Source organism: Carcharhinus amblyrhynchos, chromosome 16 (genome assembly GCF_965287045.1).
Source record: "Carcharhinus amblyrhynchos chromosome 16, sCarAmb.v2.hapA, whole genome shotgun sequence".
Classification (NCBI taxonomy): domain Eukaryota; kingdom Metazoa; phylum Chordata; class Chondrichthyes; order Carcharhiniformes; family Carcharhinidae; genus Carcharhinus; species Carcharhinus amblyrhynchos.
Window position 1 is genome coordinate 21,866,487 of NC_137339.1, and position 27,271 is coordinate 21,893,757.

A 27,271-nucleotide genomic window follows, 5' to 3' on the forward strand; every position below is an offset into this window, starting at 1 on the left:
TTGCGTCCCCGCCCCAATGATTTTCAAGCTTGACACAGAGCTCTTCTTCTGTTGTCTTTGGCTCTGCATCCACTTTGTCTGGGAGTCTTCCCTCACCCTCCCTTCACCTTCAGCAGACCCTTTTACCCATCTTCACCTGGCTCCCTACTTCTGGCCTCTTACCCTGTCTTGATCATTTCATTAAGAACAGCTAGAATAACATTGACTGTCTCAATTTCTCTGTCTCGTCACCACCCCATCAGTCACTCCAACCTATCTCCCCCCAAATCTGCAGAATTCTGTTCAGTTATGTTTAACCCAAGCATCATCATGAAACTTGTTGTCAAGTGTAGAACTGTTGTAGTATGGAATGATGGCAGCAAGTTCAGTTTAAGGGTAAGTTCCATCAATTTTATTTCTATGGCACTACAATTGTGTTCTGTGAAAAGCAGAAGTCAAACACCAGCTTAATAACATTTACTCCTACCTCCCACTGGACTATCACCCAGCCACCAAATATCAAGCCATTATGCCCAAAATTGTCACTGGCCTCATGTTATCTGCAGATTTTTTCTCTGTGGCCTTTAGCTTCATTGTCTCCCAACCTTGAATGGCTCTCTTCTAGCTTCCTTCCACAAACAGGACTGATCTAGTCAGTCCATCATTTCTGTCTGTCTCTGCCCCACAGAACTTATTTCTTCTGATCTTGACTTTATTTTGTCCCTTTTTCCACTCTCTTCCCATCTACATTGTGACTCTTCTAATGCCCTCTAGCACCCGAACAGTTTCCTGGCACTTACTGTCTCCTTTTCACCATATATATCTAATCTCTGTGCACTTCCATTCCCCACAGAATGGTCTGAGGACCGTTTCCTTTTTTCTTGAACAGAGGCCAAACCAGTCCCATTAATCACTGCACTCCTCTGCCTGGCAGAACTCGTTTTCACTTTGAACAACTTCTCCTTTGATTTTAGCCTCTTCCTCCACATAAAAGGTACTGGAATATGCATGGAAACTAGCTATTCTTGCTTTTTTGTGGGAAATGTGGGTCATTCCAGTCCTACTTGAGTCTCCTTTTTTCTCTTTATCTGGAACTTGACTTGGGTTGCAATATTTGACCAATTTTGCTTTCCATTTGCACTCTCTCCTTGCCTTCACATGGTCCATTTGTGACTCCTCACTTTCGTTCTTTGACTATTCAGTCTCAATTTCAGATAACAGGTTGTCAACCAATATTCATTATAATTGCATCAACTCCCACAGTTAGCTTTATTACACTTCCTTACAATCTACTTCTTGTTCTATTTCATTTTCTTTATCTTCATCAATCAATCTTCATCTGTAAATGCACCCTTAAAAACAGCACTTCCAATCTGTCTTCCTTTTTTGCAGAACCTAGGATTTCCCCCCACTGTGATTGACATGGCTGTCAACTGTCTACATTCCATTTCATCTCTTGCTGTCACCTCTTTCCCTGTTTCCCAGAACTTTAATAGGATTCCCAGTGTCCTCGCCTTCTAATCCGCCCAGCTTCTGCATCAGCAGATCACCTTCTCTATTTCCATCTTCTTCAGTATGATGCCACCACCAAGCCATGTCCTCCCCTTCCCTTTCAGCATTCCAAAGAGACAGCTCCCTCTATGACATTGCGGTCCACTCCTCAGTCACCGCGACATCCTCCCTCTTCAAACAGCACCTTTTCATGCTGGCACAGCTGATGCGACACTTGTCCTTTTATCTGTTCCCTTCTAACCATGCAAGAGCCCAGATACTTCTTTCAGGCAATCCACTTGTACTTCTTTCAAATTAATCCTGTACTTGCTGCTCACAATGTAGGCTACTCCGTATTAGGAGACCCAGCACAAATTAGATGACTCCTTCATGACTACAAATGAGCTTCTTGTAGCCCATCATTTCAATTCTCCACCTTGCTCCATTCTGATTTTCTGTCCATGATCTCCTGCAAAGTTCCGATAAAGCTCAATATAACTTCAAGGAACAGCATCTTACCTTTCAATTAAGTATTTTGCACCTTTTGGTCTTGACAGTCATTTCAGATTATAACCTCTGTGCTAATTTTGTTTCTTCTTTTTTGTTTTTGAATTTTTTCTCTCCTTTTTAGTATACAGACGGCAGCTGTTCATCACTTTACCATTCACACTTCTCCGGCCTAGACACATCTTTTGTTTCCTTATATGACCATTACCACTCTTTTTGGCTTTGCACCATGAACTGTTGTTCATTCTCACCTGCCTTCCATTCTGTTGCAGACCTTCCCTTTATTTTGTTCAATACTCACCATTCCCACTTTGACTTGCTTAAAACCTTACTATATCTCTAACTTATCCCAGTTCTGATGTAAGATCGTTGACCTGAAATCTTTCTTGATAGATGTTGCCTGACCTGCTGAACATTTACTGCTTTTATTTAGCCTTTATTGTGTTGAATGCCCGATTATTCTATTGTTTTAAAGAAATACTAAGTGGAGCCCATGTGCTTTGCGATAGGATTTGAGAAAATATCAAGAGTATGTTGGGGCATGCTGTCATGCACTTCCTTTTAACCGGCTCAAAACTAACATAGAGGGAGTTTGGAAGCAGGCCAACTGCATGCTCTTCTGTAGATAGGACATAGATGGTGTGAAAGACCAGAAAGAGGAAACATTCAAGGACATCCCTCAAAAAAGTTGGGTGGTGGCATGCTGTAGTTTGGTTTGAATTATCCACCAGAATTCACTTATGTAAACAAGCTGCAGACACTGAGTTGTACAATAACTCATGCAATCCTAATCATTTCAAGAATTCTTGTTATTTTAATGGGAATTGTATACTAAGCATTGGATTGATTCCTAGTGAAAGTGTTAAGTACAGTACTTTTTGTGGCAACCTGCCACACAGTCTGTGCAGGGTTTCTCTTTGGCAATTTTACTCTGAAGATTGACTTAGCTACGAATGAAGTGAGACTTGTTAATGTTGGTGATTCTTAATAAATTGAGATATATTCATGTGTGTATGTATATCTGCAAGACACACATTTTGCTCCTTACGGATAATGCTTTTAGGTCGTCTGAGCATTTAACAAGGCATATTTTTGGCAACCAGAACATAGTGTGAAATTCTGTGGTACGTGGAAAGGGTGAAGAAATTGAGGACATACTGTGTCAGATCTTTTAGTGCAATGTATTCAATGTAATAAACAGGGATGGTACAGTTAGCTTATTTTTTTATTTTTAAAAAATATTCTATTGCATGCCCGAAATGGAATTTAATTTTAACTGTTTTTTTAAGAAAAAAACTTCCCTTGTTTATTAAATTTCACTGAAGCCAGTGTGAAACTTGATGAAATTGCTCAATGTGACAGAAGTTTGGAAATTTTTATAATGGCCCAAGTCTTGCAGTGTTTAATCACCTTAGACTGCCTATTGGGATTGAGGATGGTTTGCTTCCACTCAGGTTCGATGGGTTCTGAAATGGCTGGTATGTCCAGTGTGTAATATGTAGTCTCTGCCACATGTGGGTAGGTGGTGCTTGAAGAGTTGGGCAGTTAAGGAGTTTAGAGGTTTGTGCGCAGTCTCCCAACGCTTCAACTTTGCCTTTGTGTTCTCTTGATGAAATCTTTTGATGTGTTCAGTGTCTTCCTAAATAAATCTTTTCCATTTTGGTTGGCCAAATGCCAGGGGCTCTCATGGGTCTACAGGGTGTTTGATCTCTTCAGGGATGTTTTGACACCGTACCTAAAGTGTTTCCACTGCCCTCATTACCGCAACAGCTCTGTGGAGGACAGTTGTGTTAGGATTCCAGCATCAGGCACAGGAGCAACATGCTCTGCCTAGCAGAGTTTCTTTTGAATGATTAGTGCCTAGATACTGGGCATGTTGACTTTGGAGAGGCTGTATGATGCCTTTCTTGTCTCTGGACTTGGAGGCAGTGATACTTCTCAAGTGCCTTGAGGTTCCTGCTTTAGATTGTCCAAGTCTCCAAAACATTTGAAGAGCACTGCTTTGTGATAAACTGAGACCTTAGTCTCAGGTTTGAGATCATGTTCCTCAAATATTTCTTATCCATAGGCAGCCAAAGATTGAGCTAGCTTCTTGGCAATAACAAATTTCTTCACCAATGTCTGCATTCGTTGAGAGGAGGCTCCCAAGATATGGAAAATGGTCCACATTTTCCAAGATTCCACTGTTGACCTTGATGGAGGTGTTGAGCTGTGGGAGCTGGTTGGAAGAGAACCTTAGTTTAGTGCACAGTGGATTACATTTAGCAGGTCATTGGTTCTTACTTTATTGTACTAAAATGTTCTAAGAGTAGGGAAGGGAGCTTTTTTGTTCTTATAAGTTTCCCACATTTTTCTGCTTAGAAACTTTGGCTTTGTGCAGCCTTCAACTTAGTGCGAGAGAAGAATCGTGAATTTTTGTGCAAGCATTGCTTCAATTTATTCAGCCAAATGTTGTGCTTATTTTGGAGTGAGATATACTACCCTGATTGTTTCTTTCCTCAGCCTGATGTGGTCCTTTTTGCTATTACTAGGTGAGCCCTCTCAGCACCTACTTCAAATGCTGGGAAATTACAGTTGTGGTTGGCAGAATGGAGAGAGACAGCCTTAGAATGCAAATTTATAAGCATGGTTGTGAACTGAGCACCTTAATTACTGCATTATCATCTTAGCAATGAAAAGCTTTAAGATTTGATTTTGCATATCTTAACTTTTAGCTGTTATAAAAGTCATTGCTCTGGAAATGGGGCTTGTGGTGTCCATTTATATACAGTCATTGTATTACCATAGCAACCTGGGCAAAAATACCACTAGAACTGAAAGTATGCATAATTTATATGAAGATTCTTGAATCTTTCTAACCTGTCTCTAGAGAGGCTGACTCTCAGACACTAATGTCTGTCCTCACTTACATAGAAAAGGGAGCAATGGTGGCAATAAGCAAACTAGTTGAATCCTCCATGCTTTAGGCTGTAAGATATCTTTAAGGTTGGCTGAGTGATTGAAATTACAGCAATTTAAAAATTACGCTTTTTAAATGTTTATATTATATCTATTTCTTGATATGTCCCAGGTCACAAGACATTGAAGAGAAATGAAAATCTGTAGCATGGTGCTATTTGTATGTTAATGTTACTCTTGAGAACATACTTCTTCAAGAAAGATGAAGCAATATTACATAGGAAGATTAAGCAATATTGCATAGGAAGATTCTCTTTTAACCTTCTAATCATGAATTATTAAAGTATTTTTCAACGTGGCATGCAGTATTTGAGAGGGAAGGAGGGCTTTGAATGATACTATGTTATTTAGGCCTGCTAGTTCTTTTGACATAGTTTAGAAATAATCTTGTTGAAAAACTGGAGAAAATGTAAAACAATTGTAAGTAATTCCATTTTCTAAAATATTGAATTTCATAGTGGAGTGTTTGCAGGCAAGTAGTACTTAGAAAACATAGAAAAGCACACAGTTTCTAAGTACGGTGTCCTCTCCATCTTCATTCTGTGCCCATTTATAATTTAGAATTTTGACAAAAATGCTCTACCTCATTTAATTTGGAACACTTTTTTATCTTCATTGATTTTTAGTTTAATAATAGGAAAATTAAGTGACTGTTAATCTATCCATATTCAACAGACTAATCACTTTGCCCTAAATCTATCTGGACGAATCATTTTCTGAAAGGGATTGCTCCCAGTTTATGGAGACACAGTTTCTCTTCAGTTCATGGAAGCATTCCCTATACCTAGTTTACAGAAACACTGTTCCTAAAATCCCTATCCACTCTCTGAGGCACTTTGTCTCTCACCTCCCATCCACCTCAGTATTTCACAGATGCCCTCCATTCTCTTGATGAACAGCTTATGGCAGACTCAATGATGTGTCGCTCTAGAAAACAGAATGTTTATTGCTGGCAGGAATTTCTCAGGAGTAGTGTGTGAATCCGCACACTCAATAGTTGTTATTTCACCCCAGGGGAATAATAATATACAGTGTATGTCTGGCTATGTCATTGCATACTGACAACATTTGGTGAAATGTCGTTGGGCTTAATCAGCAGATACTGGTAGTCATGAACAAATTTTCTCTTGCAGGATGAAAGTTCGGTGAGCAGCGATGATTTTGACATGAGTGACACCACATGGATTTCAGCTGACCAGTGTGTGAACTCTGACTTAAGCCCCAGTCAAGAAGAAAGAATGCACAGCCCGCAAAATCTGCATAGTCAAGAATATGGTAAGTTCTCAGTTAAATAATAAAATCAGTCAAGAAATTAGGATTGTTGCAATGTTTTGCTGGTAAATTGAAATGGAAACTGTTTTTTGGATGTAAATATGAAACAAGTAACTTGCATTTATATAGCACTTCCAGCACATTCCAAAGTGCTTCACAGCCAATGCAGTACTTTGAATTACAGTTGCTGTTGTAATGTAGGGAAATGCAGCAACCAATTTGTAAACTGCAAGGTCCCTCAAACAGTATTGAGTTGAAGACAATCTATTCTAATAATTTTGGTTCAGGGATAGATATTGTCCAGTGCATAGGGAGAATTCTCAGCTTCTTTACAGATGTGGAGATGCTGGCATTGGAATGAGGTGGGCACAGTAAGAAGTCTCACAACACCAGGCTAAAGTCCAAATGTTTATTTGGGTTAAAGTCCAACAGGTTTATAAGTAGTCACATGGGACCTTTGATTTTCTCTTAAGAGAGTAGCTGAGCTCTGATTAACATTTTATCCATAAGGCAGCATCTCTGCACTCCCTCACTGCTACATTGAAATGTCAGTGTGGAATAGGCACTCAAGTCTTTGATAACCAGAACTTATTGATTTGGAGCAAGTGTACTGTCACTGAGCCATGGCTAACATTTAATAAAGTTTGTTACATTCAAATGATTTTATTCCATTTCTTGTCTTTACCTCTGCTACTTTGCCCAAGATATAGGCCTGTTTTTATTGCTGAAAGATACGTTAGAATTAGTTACCCATGTGAAGCAATAATAGATAAGTATACCAACTTATTGTTTCATAGAAACTCCTTAAACACAATTTCCTGTGTGAAGTGTTTTATGCTGAAACTTTCTGACCCACATGCAATAGTCCATTTAAATCCCCACTGACTTGGTGGGACTGGAAGATTCAACCACTGGGAAGGGCCAGAAAATACCACCCCTAGTTTCTGTAGTTCTACACTTACATTTCTAAAAAACAATATTCTGATGATGTAAGGATTTTTTTTGAGGGATGTAAGTCTTCAGCTTAAAATGTTTTCACCAAGTGAAACAGAGCAAACTATGTGTGTTAAAATGTCAGTCAGTTATTAGGGCCATTATTCATCTTCAGCATTACGAGTTTAATTTTAAAGTTGGCTCATGCCAGGTCTAAAGTAGGTTACGTGACCCAATTGGTACCATTTTAGAGTAGCCTCTTCTGCTTTCTGACCCTTCTGATTGCTGACATTCCCACCTGCTGAGCCTCCTTCTTGGTGGCTCTCTACCTTACCTTACCGTAGCAACTCGAAACTGCTTTTGCTGCTCATCTCACAAACCCTCGCTCACACATGAGCAGGAAGTTTGGTGAGGGGGAGGTCAACACAGTAAAAAGTCTGACAACACCAGGTTTTAGTCCAACCGATTTATTTGATAGTAAACTCACTAACTCACTAGGGGGAGGTTGACAGGAGAGAGGCAAGCGCTGAGGCTGGGGACTGGGCGAGCCAGACAGAATGTGAGCTGGAATATCAGGAAATTGGAGAGGCAGCAAGCTAGAGAATTGAGGAGTCAAGAGGTAGTAAGCATAGGGTTGGGATTGGGAGAGCAGGCGAGCCAGGGAGGTAGTGAAAGGGAGTGACAATGAATTGGAGGTAAGTACAAAACAATTTTCTTCTATATTTAATTTTTTTTAAGTCTTGTCATTTACAAATTGAATAATTTAGCAATGTAAGGTATTTCAACTTACAACATATCATATTTTAACCTTGTTTTTGATGAGAGAGGTGCTACAGAACGTAACTACAGCCTTTACATTGATTTATAATGGTGAAATTCCGATTTGCTCTTTGTTTCATTCAAAGTTATACTTTCCAGAAATGGAACTACAGTGTTAAATGAGGAATTGTTGTGGCTTTCTTAGCCTTCTTCAAGAAGTGCTCAAACCCAGACTTGCTTCTTGTCTAATGATTGACTAAGGACTATTTTCTTTGGATGAAACTTAAGTCTCCTTGATGGAGGTTGACTCCAGAATTACAGACCTAGTAAAGACTGGAATCAAGTGAACATTTCATGACATACTTGATAGTCCACAATGTGAGAAGACAGGTCAATGATACTTTAGTTGTCTTGTTTTTCATTGATTACCTAGCCTACCACATTCACAGGAGATGCAGAACTGTCATTGCATGTTAGTATACCTCTTTGCAGCAGATTACCCTGCATACTGTGTTGCAGTGGGGAGGATGCTTATGGCTAAACAGGTAGTAAGAAGTGTATCAGTTCTCTGTATTGGTAAGCTGCGTGGTTAGATGCCAGTTGTACATCAAAAGCAGAAAATGCTGGAAAATCTCAGCAGATCTGACAGCATCTGTGGACAGAGAATGGAGCTAATGTTCCGAGTCAGGAAACATGTGGCACAGTGATTAGCACTTCTCCCTCACAGCACCGGGGATCCAGGTTCAATTGCCTTGGCTGACTGTGTGGAGTTTGCACGTTCTTCCTGAGTCTTCATGGATTTCCTCCAGTACTCTGGTTTCCCCCCACACTTCAAAGATGTGCAGGTTAGGTTGATTGGCCATGGTAAATTGCCCCTTAGTGTTAGGGGAACTAACAGGGTAAATAAATGGGATTACGGGAGTGAGGCCTGGAGATTGTGGTCGGTGGGCCAAATGACCTCCTCTTGCAGTGTAGGGATCCTCTGATTCTATGTGCATTCGGTATTAGACCAATGGAAATTACAACTGTAAAGTTTTTTCTGGTTGTGTGTTTTCATGCCTCACTGATAGTCAATTAAATAATATTCTGTCCTAATGAAAGGTAGCTTCCTTTTCTCATTTCAGAATCTTGTTAGTATCAAAGTTCATCAATGCCACAGACACTGGCATGTTACATTTACACATTAGTGCCAATTTTTTTACAGTGGTGAGATTTTAACATGACTATGATGAGGAATGCGAGTCACTTTCATTTTAAAGAAAGCCTGTTTAACTGCTTGGTGTTCAGAAGTGGTACATTTCAGTGGTACATTTCTAATACATTTTTAATTGTAGTGGGCTTTTTGAAAAATGTGAACTGTTTCATATTGTTTGCTATTTCTGTATTTTGACTGACTATAGGTATAACTGAGTTTGTGTAATAGGAGTAGAAATCATACGAGAGTATTAAATTTTGGCAAAATGTACCACAATTAGCAGTGATTTTTGGATCAAATCAGAAATATTCACATTGTCTCTAGGCAATGACAATTAAAATCTAATACAAATGAAGTGCATCTGAAGATGAGTAAAGTACAAGACAGGTGAATGGAATACAAAGAAATTGGCAATCATTTATCAAGCAATGGAAGCACATGCTTAGAAAAAGTGCTGTTAACACTGGCCTCTTGCCAAGGCAGCACCTTCAGTTGTACTTTCCTGCTGTCAGCCTGAGTACAGCATGAGAGCAGCTTATGCAATTTTACCTTGAAGCTGTGATGAGGAACAAGGGGAGCAGCAACATTGGTAGCACCATACCAGCAAGCGCATAACTAGCAACAGCATCAGCTGCCTTTGTCTCAGTCACATGCCAGAGCGCAGAGGAGATGAATCCAGTGATCCGGCTCCAAGGAGGTGAAACCCCAACACAGATACAGGCAAAGGATCAACCCTCTCAACATATTTGAACACCAGTGCTCCAAGAAGCTCAGGCTAAGACAGTAGGTAATTGCTGATATTGTAGCCTTCTGGAAGAAGACCTCCTTCCCATTTGGACCAAATGGATACATACTGTCAGTGGCCATCACTGGAGGGCTATCCTATGTGATGTCCAGGAAGGAGTGCCCCTTCCACTTCAAGTCTCTACTTCTATCCAAGATTATGCTCTGCCTCCTACTGTAAGGAGAGAAAGCAGAGAAATGGGTATTAGAAATAGCTTGTGTGAAAAGGAGGGAATGAGATTTAGGGAAGGTAACTATGAGGGATGGTATGTGAGCTGATAACAGGATGTGGGTGAGTGTAAATATTGGCTCTCAATATAGGGATGTGAGGAGTTTCCTGGAGATGAATGAGTATGTTAGGAAGAACTGTTTACCAGAGGAGCACTGTGCAGGAAAATACTGGGAAGGTCAGGAAGTGGGGCTTGGAATCTGAAGGTGTTTTGCCCTCCTGAATCCTCTTGGTGAACTATTACCAAACTGGAGGGGACATACTCCTAATGCTGACTTCCTTGTCCTTTTCCATGCATAACTGTTTGGTTCGGCCTCTTCCTCTTGTCCTTGCAAATGATCACCTCACTGCAGCCTCTCCAATCCTGCAGCAGGACCTCCGTGTAAGAGCCAGAGACCCAAGAAGCATCTTACCCTGAATTGGCATGAATGTACTCTCTGTTGACTCTTTAGATGGCAAGGCATTCGAAAAATCCTCCTAAAGGGTATCATGCTTTGTCAACAACTTTCTCAATTTGTTTGATCCCTGTCAAAGATGTGTGTATTCAGATCTTTCTGGTCCTGCAGGCCTTTAAAATTGTACCATTTAGCTTATATTTCCTCTCCCCATTTTTCTCATCAAAATATACCACCACACTTCTCCACATTAAATTTCATCTGATACTCCCTTCCTGACTGTTTATTTGATTACTGAAACTTTGAAATTATGCCTGATATTCCTGAGTCCAGCTTAATCATACTGGATATATCAAACAGGACAGTGGTCCCAAGACCAAAGTCTGGGGAAGCCACTTTATACTGAAAAACAATATTCACCACTACCCTGTGCTTTCTTTCCCTTTTATAACCACAGTACCACTACCCCTTTAAATTCATAGGCTTGTTAGCAAAATTGAATTCTATTATGTGCTACTTAATCAAATGCCTTTGAAAGTTCATACACACATCGACTGACGGGGGTCATAAACCAGCCTGTTGCCTCCATGTTGTAGTACCAGCTGGTCACTTTGACCCCTCCAGAGTTTCAGACAAAAATTGAGAAGATGGTCATTAACCTCTTCTGGGACAAAAGTTGCAGTGGGTCACTATTGAGGTTCTGAGTCTCCCTCTTTGGGAGGGCGGTCAGGCACTGGTATGTCTCCCCACACAAATAACAACCTTCTGTGTTCAGATACTGCAGCATGACCTATATGTTTTGTTTAGGCATTGTATTTCTTTTGCCAGGTGCACAGCCTGAATTATGACGTGCAACTTCTGTTTGTAGACTTGAGGCATCTTTGGAACTCCTTACAGGCATTGTCTGTCTTTTACCCGGGCTTGATCAAAGTCTGGAGCGCAATCGCCTCATGCTGCACCTCTGTGTCAAGAGTAGTGACTGTTGTGAGGGAGCTGCTGCTCAGGAATCCTCTGCTATAACTCCAGGTGGCTGGCAGAAAGGGTGATGTGGCTGCTGAAGTGACCAGAATGGGGACATGCTGAGTGATGGGAGAGCGGGCTAGATTGTCCCCTTTGAACTGGGGCATTAGAGATTGGTAGGCATCCAGCTCAGGGCTGATGCCTTCCAACGCCTTAAAATAATATTGCTTGGCCCCAATGGCACACAAGGTATCAAAAATGCTCATCTGTGTGTACCTGCTTGGATGGATTTCACATGGGCCCAAGCCTCAAATCTTCCCCTGTATGACATGCTCCACAATCTGAGTTATCTTTAGCACAGTGCTGAGGGGTTTCCTGTATGGACTGTTGCTGCATACCTTTCATCTCCTTGCCTTCACTCACTGTCCAGACATACCCTGACATGCATTATTGTCGCCCAATGGTGAGTTCCCCAGTGGAGGGCTCTCTACGTTCTTCCTGTACCATCGAGGATCTGGGGTGGTGGGTATTGCATGCAGCAGTCCCATACAACCATAGGCTATGGATTCATGGACTCCAAAGATGCATGTGAATTTTGTGGGCTTGTGGAGTCTGTGATTCACACATATGTAAGCTGCCCTAGCCTGCACCCTGTGTTTAGTTTTTTGGAAAACCTGCTACTTTCTTTTTGCTTTCACTTCAGTCCCACCCTCCTGGTCTTTGGGCATCTGAAGGAGGAGGATCTCCTCATGGGCCTGCTCCTTGGCCTAGCTAAGCTGGCCATTTAAAGGTCTGAGTAGCAGCCAGTCAGGGAGTTGTCTGTCTGCCCCTTTTCCGCAACTATGTTCACTGCTGAATGCCCCTGGAAAGGGAGCACATGGTGTTTGCCGGCACCATCAAAGCCTGTTTACTTTGACGCAGCATCCCGTTAAGGAGTTGCATTTTAATTTATCCCTCAACTTGTTGATTTAGTTTATTTGGTTAATCAGAAGAAGCGTACATCAACTGCACTATCCTTTCTGTTACTTCATCACGGGGCTCAATAAAGTTAGTCAAGTGCAATTTTTCCATAAGCAATAAATGACATTTATTAATTCATATTTTTACAAGTAACAATTAATTTTATTTTTGACTATTGCAGTTGCAAGTTTCCCCACCACCAATATTTGGCTGACTTGCTAATAGTTGCTGAGTTTATCTACTTCCTTTTTTGAACAGTAGGTGTAACATTTGCACTGCTGCAGTCCTCTGGCACTGCTCCCTTCTCAAATGAGAATCAGAGGATTGTGGCTAGAGCCACCACTACTTCCACCTGCCTCAACAACATAGAATGAATTTCATTTGGATTTTTCTACTTTGAACGCTGCTGATCTTTATTTTTATCCTAACCAATTTCTCTAATTCCTCCTTTACTGTGACATTAAATTCATTATAAGAATGCAGTTATTGCCATTGCAGCATTTGGCAGCAGTACAGTTAATTGCTTGAGGTGTTTTGTACAAGTATGTTCCATCTATTTGAGTATGTTATTGTGCAGTATGTTACTGAACTACATTATTTGATAGTTGATGCTATTTCATATGTTTTGCTGTGAGGTTTTTTAAGGATAATCGGAATAAGTTGTAAAGCTGCTGCTGATCACTTTTCACAATGATTAGTTGTGAAGTCATTATCATTTCCCATCAAAAGGTCATTGTTTTATATATAGAGGCTTAGCAACAATGAATAATTATTAATAATTAATTAAGAGGTAGTAGTTAAGAAATACATACTGTTCATGGGGCAGGACCAATCATATAGTAGCTTTAAAAAAACATATCCCAAGGTACTTCACTGAAGTGTGAGAGTAAGTGGATGCCAAATCTTAATCAAAAACTGAGAAAATAATTTAAAAATATTTGATTTTGTTATCCAGATGTAGATGACACAGGCAAGGCTGCATTTATTGCCCATTCCTAATTGCTTTAATTAGCCCCAGCTTCTCTGCAGGAATTAAATGGGCAGTCAGTTTGCACACAGCAAGGTCTCCTCCGTATAAGATGATTGACCAGTTAATTTGTTTTTGTTTGAGAGCGGAATGTTGGCCAATTGGAACCACCGCTTAGTGTTCTTCAGATAGAACTGTGAAATCTTTTGCTGTCCATCTGACAGTAAAGTCCTCTTTGCGCTCAAATTTCAGAACATATTATGTGCTGGAACCTTCAATTCAGAAGCAAGATGCTACAAATATGATACTGTAAAAAATCTACTTTGCATTTCATGTAGGTTTTAAGTATGATATTTAGCATGCCTGGATCCCAGCTGACAGGTTAACAATTAACTGAGTAACATTTTACTGTTAAGAATGGCAGAGTAAACAGAAAACTATATGCCTAAAGAACATGACCTCAAAATTATGTGATAGCGCAGACTTAATTCAGTAGAAATTAATAGGGGATAACGTAATGGCACAAGCCTACATATCCCATCATAAAAAATGATATAATAAAGATTTGTACCCATGGTTCTGACAGACTTGAGTTTGCAGTGTCACCCATGCCATTGGTGAGATAGGCAAAACCAATGTTAGGCACAGTTTGAAAGAAAGAGAGGTTAGGTTTTACATCAGATTCCTCTCATGCATCTCATGTTGGCTGTCTAAAAAGCAGCTATTTAATCAAATACATTGATGTAGTTCTGCCATCTCTGTTGGACAATAGTGGATGGCCAAACTTGAATGAGGTAAATGATTTAATTTATTATTGTCACATGTATTGGTACACAATGAAAAGTATTGTTTCTTGTGCACTATCCAGACAAAGCATACCATTCATAGAGTACATAGAGGAGTAGGAAAGGATAGGGTGCAGAATGTAGTGTTACAGTTATAATTAGGGTGTAGAGAAAGATCAACATAATATAAGACAGGTGCATTCAAAAGTTTGATGGCAGCAGGGAAGAAGCTGTTCTTGAGTCTGTTGGTAAATACTTTCAAACCCTTGTGTCTTTTTCCCAACGGAGGAAGTTGGAAGAGATTATGCCTGGAATGCATGGGGTCCTTGATTATACTAGCTGCTTTTCCGAGGCAGCGGGAAGCATAGATAGAGTCAGTGGATGGAATGCTGGTTTGCGTGATGGACTGGGTTGCTTTCATAACCGTTTGTAGTTTCTTGTGGTGTTGGACAGAGCAGTAGTCACACCAAGCTGTGATACATCCAGAAAGGATGCTTTCTACAGTGCATCTGTAAAAGTTGGTAAACAAAATAAGGGTTTATGTTTACAATTAAAAACAATACTTCTAGCAGGTATGGAACATTAGAAAAATGAATCTATTTTTGGAATATTAGTTGAGAGAGATTTGCCAGGATTCTGGGATAAGATCTTGGACTTGAATGAATAGTGCTGAGGAATTCTTTAGTCTGTGTGCACAGGTGGTTGAACCTCCATGTAATTTAGCATTCATAAGATGGTTTCTCCAACATTGCAGCATTTACTCAGTTTATTATTGAAGTGCCGGCCTAGATAATGTGAAAATTAACGTTTTGAGGGATTCTCTGGCCTCCCCGCAGGCAATTTTGCAGCGGGAAGCAGCATGCCACTGGCTGGCATCTTCTGGTCAATGGGATTTCCCATTGACTGCACTACATCGCCGGGAGACCCACGGCGGGGCTGTGCTATTGACACCATCAGAAGATCCCGCTGACGGTAGAAGTCGGAGAATTCTGACTTAAATGTTTGTCCAGGTAAGCCAAATTTATTATTGTCTGCCAATTCCATTTTCTGCTGACCTACAACATTTAGGATTGCCAGAAATAGCTTGATTTGGAGTTGATCGTAATTCTGTACATTTTTGAATATGATAATCAATTATATATTGCGCAGTCCTGATGATAAAACAGAATTGAGGTATTTGTTTTAAATTTAAATTGGTTATACTATTTATCATTCACTAAATAGTTTTGTGCCCTAAATGTAAATTAAAAGATGAAGTGCTCAATTTTGTGAACGTATATTATAGTGCCCCTTAAAGTTTTATTATATAAATAGAGCTTGGTTTTAGGGAGACTACATTGTTTGATTTATTTATTTTCTGCTTCACCAATCTTCTCCTCCTCCCCTTTTTCATGTGGACCTTGACAGTTGTGTTTATTCAAGTATTGGCAATGTTTAGCGAACAATCCCGGTCTTTTCTTTATGACTTATCCTTCAGCAGCCAGATAGGGATCAAGAGTGGAAACTGTGATCTATTTTCTCTTCTTCAGATATTGAGACCAGTTGCAGAGGCCCTATGTAGTTGGAATTAAGTAATTCAGCACTAACTAGCCATCAAACCAGAGGTGCCTGAATTGCAAATACACAACTCTACTGCCCAGAAATTTTTTAAAATTTAGTTAAAAGTATGTATCCTTCTGTTTTCATTCTTCCCAAGTAGCAGTCCAGGCTAAGTTTCCTAGGACCCTGAGCTGTTCTTAAGGATGTGAAACTGCTAGTTAATAGTCGCCTATCTGTGCCACTGTGGAATTGCAGGTGTATGAGAATGGAATCGAATGTGGTGTGGTTTGGGGTGGAGGTAGGGAAGGTGAAATCACAGACATAGTCCAGTGAATGAGCTCCAGTGCACTGTACTATGACAATGTGCCATCAATCCTGAATGTTTTAAAGCATTTTTTGAGGGTCATTGTAAATTGTTGATTTTATTTTGTTCAAAGTAATTAGCAAAGCCCAGGAAATATTGACTGAACAATTTGGTTTAACTATTGATGAGCTAAGAAAAGTTTTTTAATTAAGTGAACTTTTTAATCTATTTAGATGAAAATATCTAGGAGACACCAACCCCATAGTCTTCAAAAAGAAGTTGTGTTTGAAAGGTGAAGCTAAGTTTCAAGCTAGCCACAAGTTTGAATGCGTGCGTCCACATTTTAGTGTTGACATCCATAGCTGCTCATTTTGTTACTGTGAGCTCTTTGACTCACAATAACCTGTAAAATGTAATGTGGCTGTACTCCAATTTTTGTTGTAAACTTTGCTTGTGAAATGTTTATGAGCCAGATGCTCTTGAGGAAAAGATTAACTTCAACAGTAAAACTTGCGTGCAATATGGTAAAAAATGTTTTTGGCATAAAAATCAATTTTGTTTACTTGCCGTACTGTATTATATGTTACATTCTGCCTTATTTGAAGTCAAATATTAGAATTATAATCAGATGTTCACAATTGTGATTATTTGATTTTAAGATTTCAGTTGTCCTGTATTATATATGTATATGCTTGCAGTATTAATTAGACGTTAGTGCATTCAAGTTTTTTGGATATTTTGTTGTCAATAAATTGTTTTGGATACATTAGTCAATTGGTAAGTGGAAGACTTTCCACACTCAGAAACATGTTGAAAGGAATTTCAAATCTACAATACTTTTAAACTTAAAAATTTGTATCAACACTGCTTCTGCATAGTAAATGCACCAACAGAAAATAAGATATCGTCATGGCTGGAATTCTTTGGCTGTTCACGCAAGCGGGATTCTCTGGTGCTGCTGCAGTATGCCCCTGACTATGGGCTTCCCGGCGACATGGGATGGCTTCAGTTGGAAATCCCATTGACAGCAGTGGGACCAGAGAAGCCTGTATCCAGCATACGGCACAGCCCCTCCCGTCACCTAGTAACACGCAACTGGGAGGCTGGAGAATCCTGCCCAAAATTTATGAAAAACTAGAAAGACTTTTTTCCTGAAGTGTTCCTTTAGTTTAAGGTCATATTGAATTTCCAGGAATCTGAAATACTAAAATTACAGAAATTGTGAAGTATTTTGGAAGCAGCACTAAAGGGATTATGGCACTTAAGTTAATCAAGCTGCTTCACTATGCAGTCAGGTTGGGACCTAAATCTGGGCTTATGTTACAAACATTTAGCCTTGCTCCAGCTTGCAAGGTGAACATGCTTGATGATTTATAGGGTTTGTTGTTGCAATATTAATTTTGCACCTTTTCTTAAAGGTAGCATCTCACCTGGAATTCATTTACATTAATACATTAGACTATCAGCACAGTCCAGACTTGGGTTATGGTATTCTGAATTTTAAAGTGTGGAGCATGTTATGGTTAAGATTAGGTGCTTGAGTAAATTTATTGCAGGAACCCAGTTAAATATTTAATGTCGTCCCAGGAAAATTTTATAGTCATAGATTAGAATGAAGAACCATGTGAACTGGAAAGACAAATGGATTCTAAAAGAAATTATTTGGGTCCAAAGTTTAATTTGACAATGTTATTAGAATTTGGTAGTTTGAGTGAGAAAGCAGGGAAGTTTCAGATCTGTTTTTTAGGCAAGGTTGAAATGCAATCGTATGATTTTCACTTTATTGGACAGAAGTGCAGTCCTCATCTGACGGGGTTGGGGGGGGGGGGGGGGGGCGGGGTGGTGGGGCGGTGAGATTGTGGCCTGGCAACTATCTGGGTGCCTGGAATAGCTGCTGATACCTTATCCTCCCTCCCCCCACCCCCTATCACCAGCAGCAATGTAACACCCCCCGCTTGCAGCGCGGGTCACTGGCATTGGGCATCAGGACCCTCCCTATGCATCCCTCATCACAGCCCCTCTGCAGCCCATCCTGCACAGCACCTCAGTGCCAGTTTCTCCCATGTGCCAATCACTCGCTGTATTCTTCCCTTGCATAGACCACCCCCCTGCAGAATTCTGTCCCTCCCCACACAGTGCTTCTTCCCCAGCAGTGCTTTTTCCCCTCTCCCCTACAGAGCTCCTGCTCTCCTTCCACAGAGCTCCCTCCATCCCCTTGCCTCCCACCCCCAATTGGGCTCCGCCTCTACTAAGCTCCACCCTCTTGGCAGTGCCCCTGGCATTGTTATGGTGCCTGGTGACAGTGCCAGGGTGCCCAGTTGCACTGCCTAGCTATGCCACCGATCACCTGGGGGTTTCAGTGGCCTCCGGTACTCCCTAGTGAGGTCATCATGTCTGGTCTCGGCTGGTGAAGATCAGCTGTGATTGTCGCCAGTGTGAGGTCCAACCAGTGAGGAGGCAAGTGTCTGTGAGGCTGGAAGATGCTGTGTGAAACACGTCAATGATATGTCATTGGCAAAAGGGCACAAAGCCATTTCCGCCAGCAAAACAATGCCTGTAACTCTGTATGTGACATGAAAATGGGTGCGAACCCAATTTTTTGCACCGCAAGCAATCTTACCAGCCCGGCATGGCAAGTCAGTAAGATCGTGCCCTGAGTGTCATAAAACCTTGAAAACAGGAGTGTTCCACACTAGTTTTTTAGGCGTGTTCGGCATTGCAATCTTCACACACTTAGTTTTTCTGATGGCTGGGAGATTTGCTCCAGTGGCGTTTGGGAGGGGGAAGTGGAGTCTAAGCATGTCCCAGAAGCAGGCTGCAGAGAGCTCAGCTGTCATTGCACAGAGTGCCTTGTTCTCCCAGTGAACTGGGAGACCTCTCCTCCACCAGTATCAGCAACATGTTCTCCCAGACATGATGTCTGACATTAGGGCATCAAGACCCTCCTGATGTGTCCCCTGGTAGACTCCCAATGTTTCTTCCTCATCCCAACCCCCTTGCATAGCCCGCTCCCCCTCCTCCTGCAGCCCCCTCCCTTCCCTCTCTCCTTTTCTGGGCACAAAGCCGACCTCTCTGGCAAAACAGGCTGGGTGCAAGTCAGTTTTTTAGCCTCGACCGCTACCTTCCCATCTTGCCACATTGGTCGCCCAGTGCCGCAAACCGGTAAGCTCACATCCACAATGTTTTGGTCTCAACTGCTTTCTGTGATGGCAAATTTCACAGGCTCACCACTGTCTAGGTAAAGAAATTTCTCCTCATTTCAGTCCTAGATGGTTTACCCCATATCCTTAAACTGTGACCCCTGGTTCTGGTCTCCCCTGCCATCAAGAACATCCTTCCTGCATCTTCCCTGTTTAGCCCTGTTACAATTTTATAACTTTCTGTGAAATCCCCCTCATTCTTCTAAACTCCAGCAAATATACTCAGTGAGTCTCTCCTCATATACCATACTGGGAATCAGTCTGGTAAACCTTCACTGCACACACTTCATAACAAGAACGTAATTCCTCAGATAAGGTAACCAAAACTGCACACAAAATTCCACATGTGGTCTCACCAAGGCTTTATATGACTGCAGCAAGACATCCCTGCTCGCTATGAAGGCCAACATAACATTTGTCTTCTTTACTGCCTACTGCACCCGCCTGCTTATTTTTAGCAACTGGTGTACAAGGGCAGCCAAGTCTCATTGTGCATTGTCCTCTCTCAGTGTATAGCCATTCAGATAATCTTCTTTCCTGTTTTTGCTACCAAAGTGAGTGGTGTCACATTATCCACATAATCCTACATCTGCCATGTATTTGCCCAATCACTCAACTTGTCCAAATCACAATGAAGCATCTCTGCACCTTCCTCACAGTTTACCTCCCATCCAGCTTTGTATCATCTGCAAATCTGGAGATATTACATTTAGTTCCCTCACCTAAGTCATTAATATGAATTGTGGTTAGCCGGGGTCCTAGCACCGAACCTTGTAGTACCTCACTAATCACTGCCTGCCACTTGGAAAAGGATCCATTTACTCCTACTCTTTGCTTCCTATCTGCCAACCAGTTTTCTATCCATCTCAATCCCATGTGCATTAATTAAAAATGCTAATCTTTTTTGTGGAATCTTGTCAAAAGCCTTCAAGATATTTAGGAGAGAAATTCAGTGTCACTGTTTTCTGCATCAAGCTGGTAATCTGAAGAGACCAGAGGCATCACGATATTATAAGTCTTCCCACCCACCCTCAGCTCTCGCCCGTAATATAGAGGGTGCTGCCTGTCACATTTAAATTAATAATTAAGGATTGATTAGGCTCGTTATCAATATGCTGCTACACAATGAAATATTCGGTGTAGGAAATGGAAATCTTAGGCCCCTCTCCACCACCACCACCCCGCTGCCCTTTAACTTAAATGTTTAAAGGATGGGAAGGATGAGTTGTTGCTCTTTATTCTTCAAAGACTGCCTTTTGCTGATTATGGGATTGGATCTCCCCTTCCTATCTGCTTTGTCCCTTAAATCCACTCCTCCTTTCCCTAACCTACCCAAAACCATCCAACCAGAGATCCTGGATTTGCTCTGGGAATCCACGGACTTTGGTCTTCTTTTCTTCAGTCTTGGCAGCTGCTACTAACGGCTCCCTATTGGCCGGCAACTCCAGAGGGTGGGACTCCCACTCCAATCAGTTCCACTTGGCCTTCATTAGATGGCCCTACAGTGCTTTAAAATGGAGCATGTCAGCTCCAAGCTCACGTTGTTTCCATGGGGTCATGGTGTCTGGTGATGCCCCCCCGATTTATTATTCAGCATATCGATTGCTTCTAGTTGTGATAGAGCTCGAGAAGAATCTCCATCAAAGACAGATTACATTATGATAGAGACAAATCAGAGCAATATATTGTAACAGAGATTACAAGACCAGTGAATATGCTTCAGTTGTGTGGTTATAGAGAAGATCCTACAATCTTTATGCAACTTAAATTGGAAAAAAAGGACTTTCCTTCAGTTCATTTCAACCTGTTATTTTTTATTTATTATTTTATTAGTGTCACAAGCAGGCTTCCACTAACACTGCAAATAAAGTTACTGTGAAAATCCCCTCATCGCCACACTCTGGTGCATGTTTAGGAACATTGAAGGAGAATTTTAGCATTGCCAATGCACTTAACCAGCACATTTTTCTTTCAATTGCCATTATTTTATATAATGTTGGTGAAAGAAGTCAGACTTTTTCAGTTGTTTCATTTTGCCTCTTGCTGTTCTGGACAAAACTTATTACAACTGAATGTACATTGCCAGTGGCTGCTTTCTGTTGTTGTCTTCTCTTTTACCAATCCTCGCTGTTAAAGCTGGCAGACTATTCATGTTAAATAGAGATATCAACGCTGGAAAGGAGTCAAAATAAGTAGATTGTCAAAACTGGCAATACTTCATCATTTCCAGTGCTTACCTATTTTGGGCTCCGAAGTCACTATGGATTTTTTTGTTAATGCTCCAGCTCACTGAATGTAAATTTAGTGTAACAATGAAATGATTTCCTGAGCAAACCAAAAAAAAACCCACCTTTTCAGAATGTGTTTTTCTTTATTTACTGCGTTTCTTTTAATTGACGCATTTTATTATTAACACAAAATTGTATTAAATTTATTGTGGAAATTATTTCTTTACTTAAAATCAGTATTTACTTTTCATACTGCCTTGAGTGATATTTATTTTAGAATGTTGTATGTTACCCAGGCTGTTTGACTTTGCTGTCAAAAGCAATTACCAGATTAATAATAATAAAACCCATAGGGCCCATGCAATATTAATAAAATGAATCCAGCTGTTACTTGTGTAGTATCCCAGGCAAAGACTAAAAATATTTCTCCTTTGAATATTTCCTCCCTCTTCTTAGCCCATTACCATTTAGGATAAATATGTGAAAGGATGGGAAAATAGGCTTGGCTGTTTTAAGATAAAAATGATCAGTGCTGGAAGCAGCTGTAACCCATTAAGTTATAAATGAAACATAACCCACATAATTGGAATTATAAGCCTAATTACTAGGTGAAAGCCAGGAGAAAATGAAACAAAACAAAAATGGACTCCAACATAGTGCAATTTGGTTGGAAAATTCTTTTTAAAAATGTGATTAAATAATGTCAGCAGGAAGCACATAAAAGGAATAAATTAATGCTACAATGTCCTGATCTTTTGGGTTAATGGCATCGAAATCTTAACCTTGACATTAGACTTATAAATAAATTTCAAAAACTACAGACTATTGTGGGAAAAGATATTTAAGCACCAAATTGAAAAGGACAATTTCTGTAAAGATAGATTTTGTTGCCATTATCCTTCTGAAAAGTAGGGAACATATGCACTGCTGTATATTTTAAAACAAGAAATGTAGTAAGCCTGCCAAATAACACAAAAGTCTATTTGTTAGCATCAAGGTTGTGAGTGTAATATTTCAATGGCTTATACATTCTTCGCAAATACTATCTGGGGAGTGATTGTGGAGGAGGATTTATGTGTCAAAATGAATCTTTCTCTAGTGGCAACAAAGAGAACTGGAATTCTTGAGAGAGGGTTTCTCATATAGCAAAAGCACCAAAGGATTTACTAAAATATGAAATGTAGTTTGTGTTTTTCCTGGATTAAGAATGCCTGCTGTTAAATTGTATAGTTGCTTGCAGATTTTATCTGAATACTAACAGGCCAGGAGCATTTTGACACCTAATGAATTGACTTTGTTTTTTTTGTCTCTTTACAGTGAATTTTTCAGAAATAAAATGGCCATATGTATGCTTAAATGAGTACAGATGCAACAAGGATAAAAATCTGCATCATCATTATGCTGGTGAATAGATACTGAGAATAGTGCCTTCCCTCATTATATTATAGATTAGCGAAGTGCACATGGGCACAATCTGGCAAGGTTAGATTGAATTAGTCTTTTAATCCAAGAGTTATTTTGCTTTTCCTATTCTTTATTCCATAGTGAATCTTCCATTTTTAAACATTTGAATTACAGGTCAATTAAAATAAGATCTACAAATGGTCACCTGAAGAGATTGGCATAAAGTAACAGAGCTAACCAGTAGATGACTGCAAGGAGGTATTGGTCATTCTGATTGCATACCTTGAAACCCAGAGTATAAAAGTTTCAAAAGTATTTCTTCCCAAAATGTTACCTTTAAGTCATAAAAGAAAGTCTCGTAGCCTCACTGTCATGCAGATTGATTCACCCTACTGTTACTAATATATAAACCTTAGTTAACTGTTGATAGCATATTAAATGATATACTGCATAAATTTACTATCTGTCTAAGAACACATTTCATAGGACTATAAGTGTGAAATATCTGTGACATAACTTTCAATTATACCAGACACCTGCTGGGTCTTTTAGCTTTAGGTGCAACATAGCAATTAATTTGTTTCTAATACTTTTATTAGAAAGCAGGTTTATACTGACAAGCTCCATATTGTGAATTGCCAAGAAAGATATAATACGATGTGGTTTATTAGTTTTTTTTTCAAATGCAGGATTGCATTTTACCTTTTTTATTTGGTGATCTTTGGTTTGATCTCTCTCTATTTTTCTCAAAGAAATTTTAACTGAGTAACACAGCTTCAGGTTTTGATCATTTGAGACATTTTGTTGTGTTAAAACTTTACTCCTAGTACAAATTTATTGGTGGAATGAGCTAAGGAATACTTAATATGTCTGTGTCACAATCTTCTTTCTATGAATTTCAAAGAGATATTAATTTGTTATTTTAAGTGGGTAGCAACATCATTAAAATTAGGAAGAGCGGAACATCATATGGCATGTTTATTCCAGAACATCGACAACAGTTATATTATAATTCCTTTTGAATTACTTTGGATTTTGATTGCACGATGTGGTGCTTCTTTGAAAAATGTTTTTAGTTTAGATTTCTTTTGCAGCATTATTATTTTCACCAGAATCAGCCTGTAATTCGTATCGAACACAAGTTCTTTGTTGTTAGGCTCCTTGTGTATTAACATCCAAGCATTTAGCATGTTCATGTAAAATTCTTTTGGATACTATGGGCACGATTCTCTGGTCACATCCGATACAGGAGCTGTTGCGAGCAAGAATGGAGAATTTGGCATTACAGCCACAACTCCATTCATTTCTAGTGGCACCAGAAAATTCCAGCCGTAAATGAGGATGGAAGATTTCAGCCAATAGTATTGGAGGTACTGATTAGTTAACTGGTCTTACAACCTCATAAATAATACCCTGCAGCAATTGAAACTTCTAATTTTAAGGCAAAGATCTAAACTGGGTAAAATTTCTATTTTATGTGTTTCCACTTATATTTAGAGTTATTAAAGTTTCTATGACAAGAACATGTATTTTAGCTGCAATCATTGAAAACATATCAGAGCTCCAAAACAGATAAAATAACAGGAAGGCACTGATATACTGGTCTGGTGTTTTATTTGTAAAACAGTCAGCTGCTCTTTTTGTTTGACATGCATTCTGTTTAAGCCTCACCCAATTTCCATTGATTCTGTAATCACTTACAGATCCCTGTCTTCCATTCTTGTAATACAGTTCAGCAAATGGAATGAGTTTTAAAAATTATTTTATGGGATGTGGGCATCGTTGGCTAAGCAGCATTTATTGTCCGTCTCTAATTACCCTTGAGAAGATGGTGGTGAAGGTGGCGTTTACATATAAATAGAATGATGAGAGTTACTGGTAATGTTTTGGCCAGGCAGGATGAGAAGAAACGTAACATCCTGACTGTATCCAAGTCTGAATGCTTGTGCTTCTGAGGTCAAAGAACAAAGCCACATTAACATCTTAACGGCATGTTCTATCACAATGGGGTAATGACTCTGGAATAATGCCCAGCCTTCAGCACATTGAAGATAGTACCTACATATGGCTGTTTTATGAGTCACACTGAGTCACAGTTCAAGAGTCAAAAGCCAGAAAGATGATAAATTGTGTATTGTCTTGAAAGTTTTCAATCCTTTCAGTGAAGTAGAAGTAAAATGTTACATTATGATAGCTAGGAATGTTAGTTTTGACTTTTTGAAAACCTTGGTAGCAATATTTAAAGTTTGCACTGCTGCAAGTAAATCATCTACATAAGTTCAGGAAATTATGGGCAGATTGTTCACTATTTCCCATGCATTAAAATTAATGGTTCGCAAATGGTAGACAGGTGCCCGCTATTTCCTGCTGCCAGCATTGAAGTATATCAGTGAAAGAAAATCAGATTTTTTTGTCTTTATCTTTGCCTTTGAATAGCATGCAGTAGTTCTGAAAACAAACACTAAGTTAAAATAACAGTAGGATCTTTAGTTCTGGGACAAATGAAAGTCTAGTCTTCACAGCAATGCTTTTATCACAGCATCACAAAATTGTTAGGATGGAGAAGGAAGCTATTTAGCCCATCATGTCTGCCTGGGCTCTCCAAACAAGCCATTCCCTTCCCTTTTCTCCATCCCCCTTCACATTATTTCTAATAATTGTCTATTGCAGAGTTGTCAAAGATATGACCCACAGACTGCATCACGCCTATGTGAGGTCACAATGTGGCTCTGGTAAGCATTTATAAAATTACAATGAATTTTGAGGTACAGATGTTAATGGAGGTGAGGCAAATGAATATCTGTGCAGTATAACTAACGGTGGAGGTGCACATGCAGCTTTTAAGCCGAAGTCAGTTTCTTTGTTTTCAGCATGCTTCAAAAATCAGTGCGTGCATTTGTGCATATGTAGCTAGCTTACTTGTATTTGTTATATCAGTTTTATTTTAGTTGTAATGTAAACAATACTCAACTGGGGAGGGGGGGTGGATGGAGGGTTATTTTACCATTGTGCCCTGCCAGCCGATGGGTGGGGTGAGCCAGTAAGATCGCAAGAGAGCCAAGAAATCACGTTTGTACCTGATTTTTCACCTGTCACGATCTTACTGGCATTGGATATTGGATGCGATCAGCCTCTCATCCATTTCCAGCATGTGGCTGAATAAATTATGTAAATCGAGCCCAGGACGGTATCATCCACGTTCACAAGCTGTGTGGTCTCGCTATGAGAGATTCTCTCGGGTGAGGATCACATATGGTCCCCCATCAACAGGGACCAGACATGATAGCCTTGCTGGTAGAATGAGAGGCCACTGAGCCCCCCTCCACTGGAAGTTCAGGGCAGAGGAGGTGCTCCTTGGGCAGTGCCAGCCTGGAACCTGGCACTGCCCACTGGGCACTCTGGCACTGCCCTCTGCATAATGATTGGATGACAATCAGTTCGCCCAGGCAGAGGGGTTGGGGAGCTGGTCAGTCCAGGAGGGTGGGGCAGAGGGGGGTGAGATAGGTCCAACACATGGCAGGTGGAGGGGGAGGGGGGGAGGTGTGGGGAGGGCAGTTGCGGATGGCTTCAGGGCTCTGCAGTTAAGGGGAGGGGGGAAGTTGGGAGGGGGCTGCAAAGACTTCCACGTTCGCAATGGTGCCCTCTTCTGCTATCAGCTGGATTTCTGGTGAATTAGATCCCGTCCACTCCCCCTACTAATGAGAAACGGATTTCAGGATTTTTTTCATGCACTGAGTGATAAGATTTGATATTTAAACTTGCTGATAAAGCGAATCTAAAATGTTCCTATTTTCAAGCTTGTTTCCTCCCCCTCCCCCTCCCCCTCCCCCACCATATCTCTGAAGAGAAAAGTAGATAAAGAATGCTGTGCTTTTTTAAGCAAGTGGAAATACTCAACTTATTAAAGTTTTTATAACTGGAATATCAGGATCTTATTACTTCATTAAGGATATCTATTTTGTAAAACCATATTGTTTGGTCTGCTTCTCCTTTCATATGAATAAATTTGGCCCTTTGGAACATTTGATTGTGACACCTGACCTAATGGCCTCTTGAATGCCTCAATTGAAGCTGCCTCCATTGTTCTTCTGAGTAGTGTATTTCAGACCAAAACCATGTCATGTTTGCTTCTTTTGCAAATCACCTTTATATTGTTCATTATTTCACAAACAGGAACAATTTCCCCCCACCTCCTCTGTACAGCCCCCTTATAATTTTGAACATCTCTATCAAATCTCATTGAGTCATCTCTTCTCCAAGGATAACAGTTCCAATCTACCCTCATGACTGTTGTTTTTCATCCCTGGAACCATACTTGAAAATTTCTTCTGCATTCTCTCCGATGAATTCACATGCTTCCTATAATGTAGCACCCAGAACTATATACAGTGGTGCTGCTGAGGCCTAACTCGTATCTCCCTTT

The 27,271-nt window shown here is 40.2% G+C and overlaps 1 protein-coding gene across 3 annotated transcripts in view; it reads left to right on the forward strand.

The window, feature by feature from the left end:
- nol4lb (nucleolar protein 4-like b) overlaps positions 1-27,271 on the forward strand; it is a 305,822-nt gene that overhangs the window by 89,711 nt on the left and 188,840 nt on the right. For all 3 annotated transcript variants that reach the window (XM_080204815.1, XM_080204816.1, XM_080204817.1), the window contains one exon: positions 6,069-6,210. In XM_080204815.1, the coding sequence (XP_080060941.1) occupies positions 6,069-6,210 (142 nt within the window). The remainder of the gene's footprint in view (positions 1-6,068; positions 6,211-27,271) is intronic.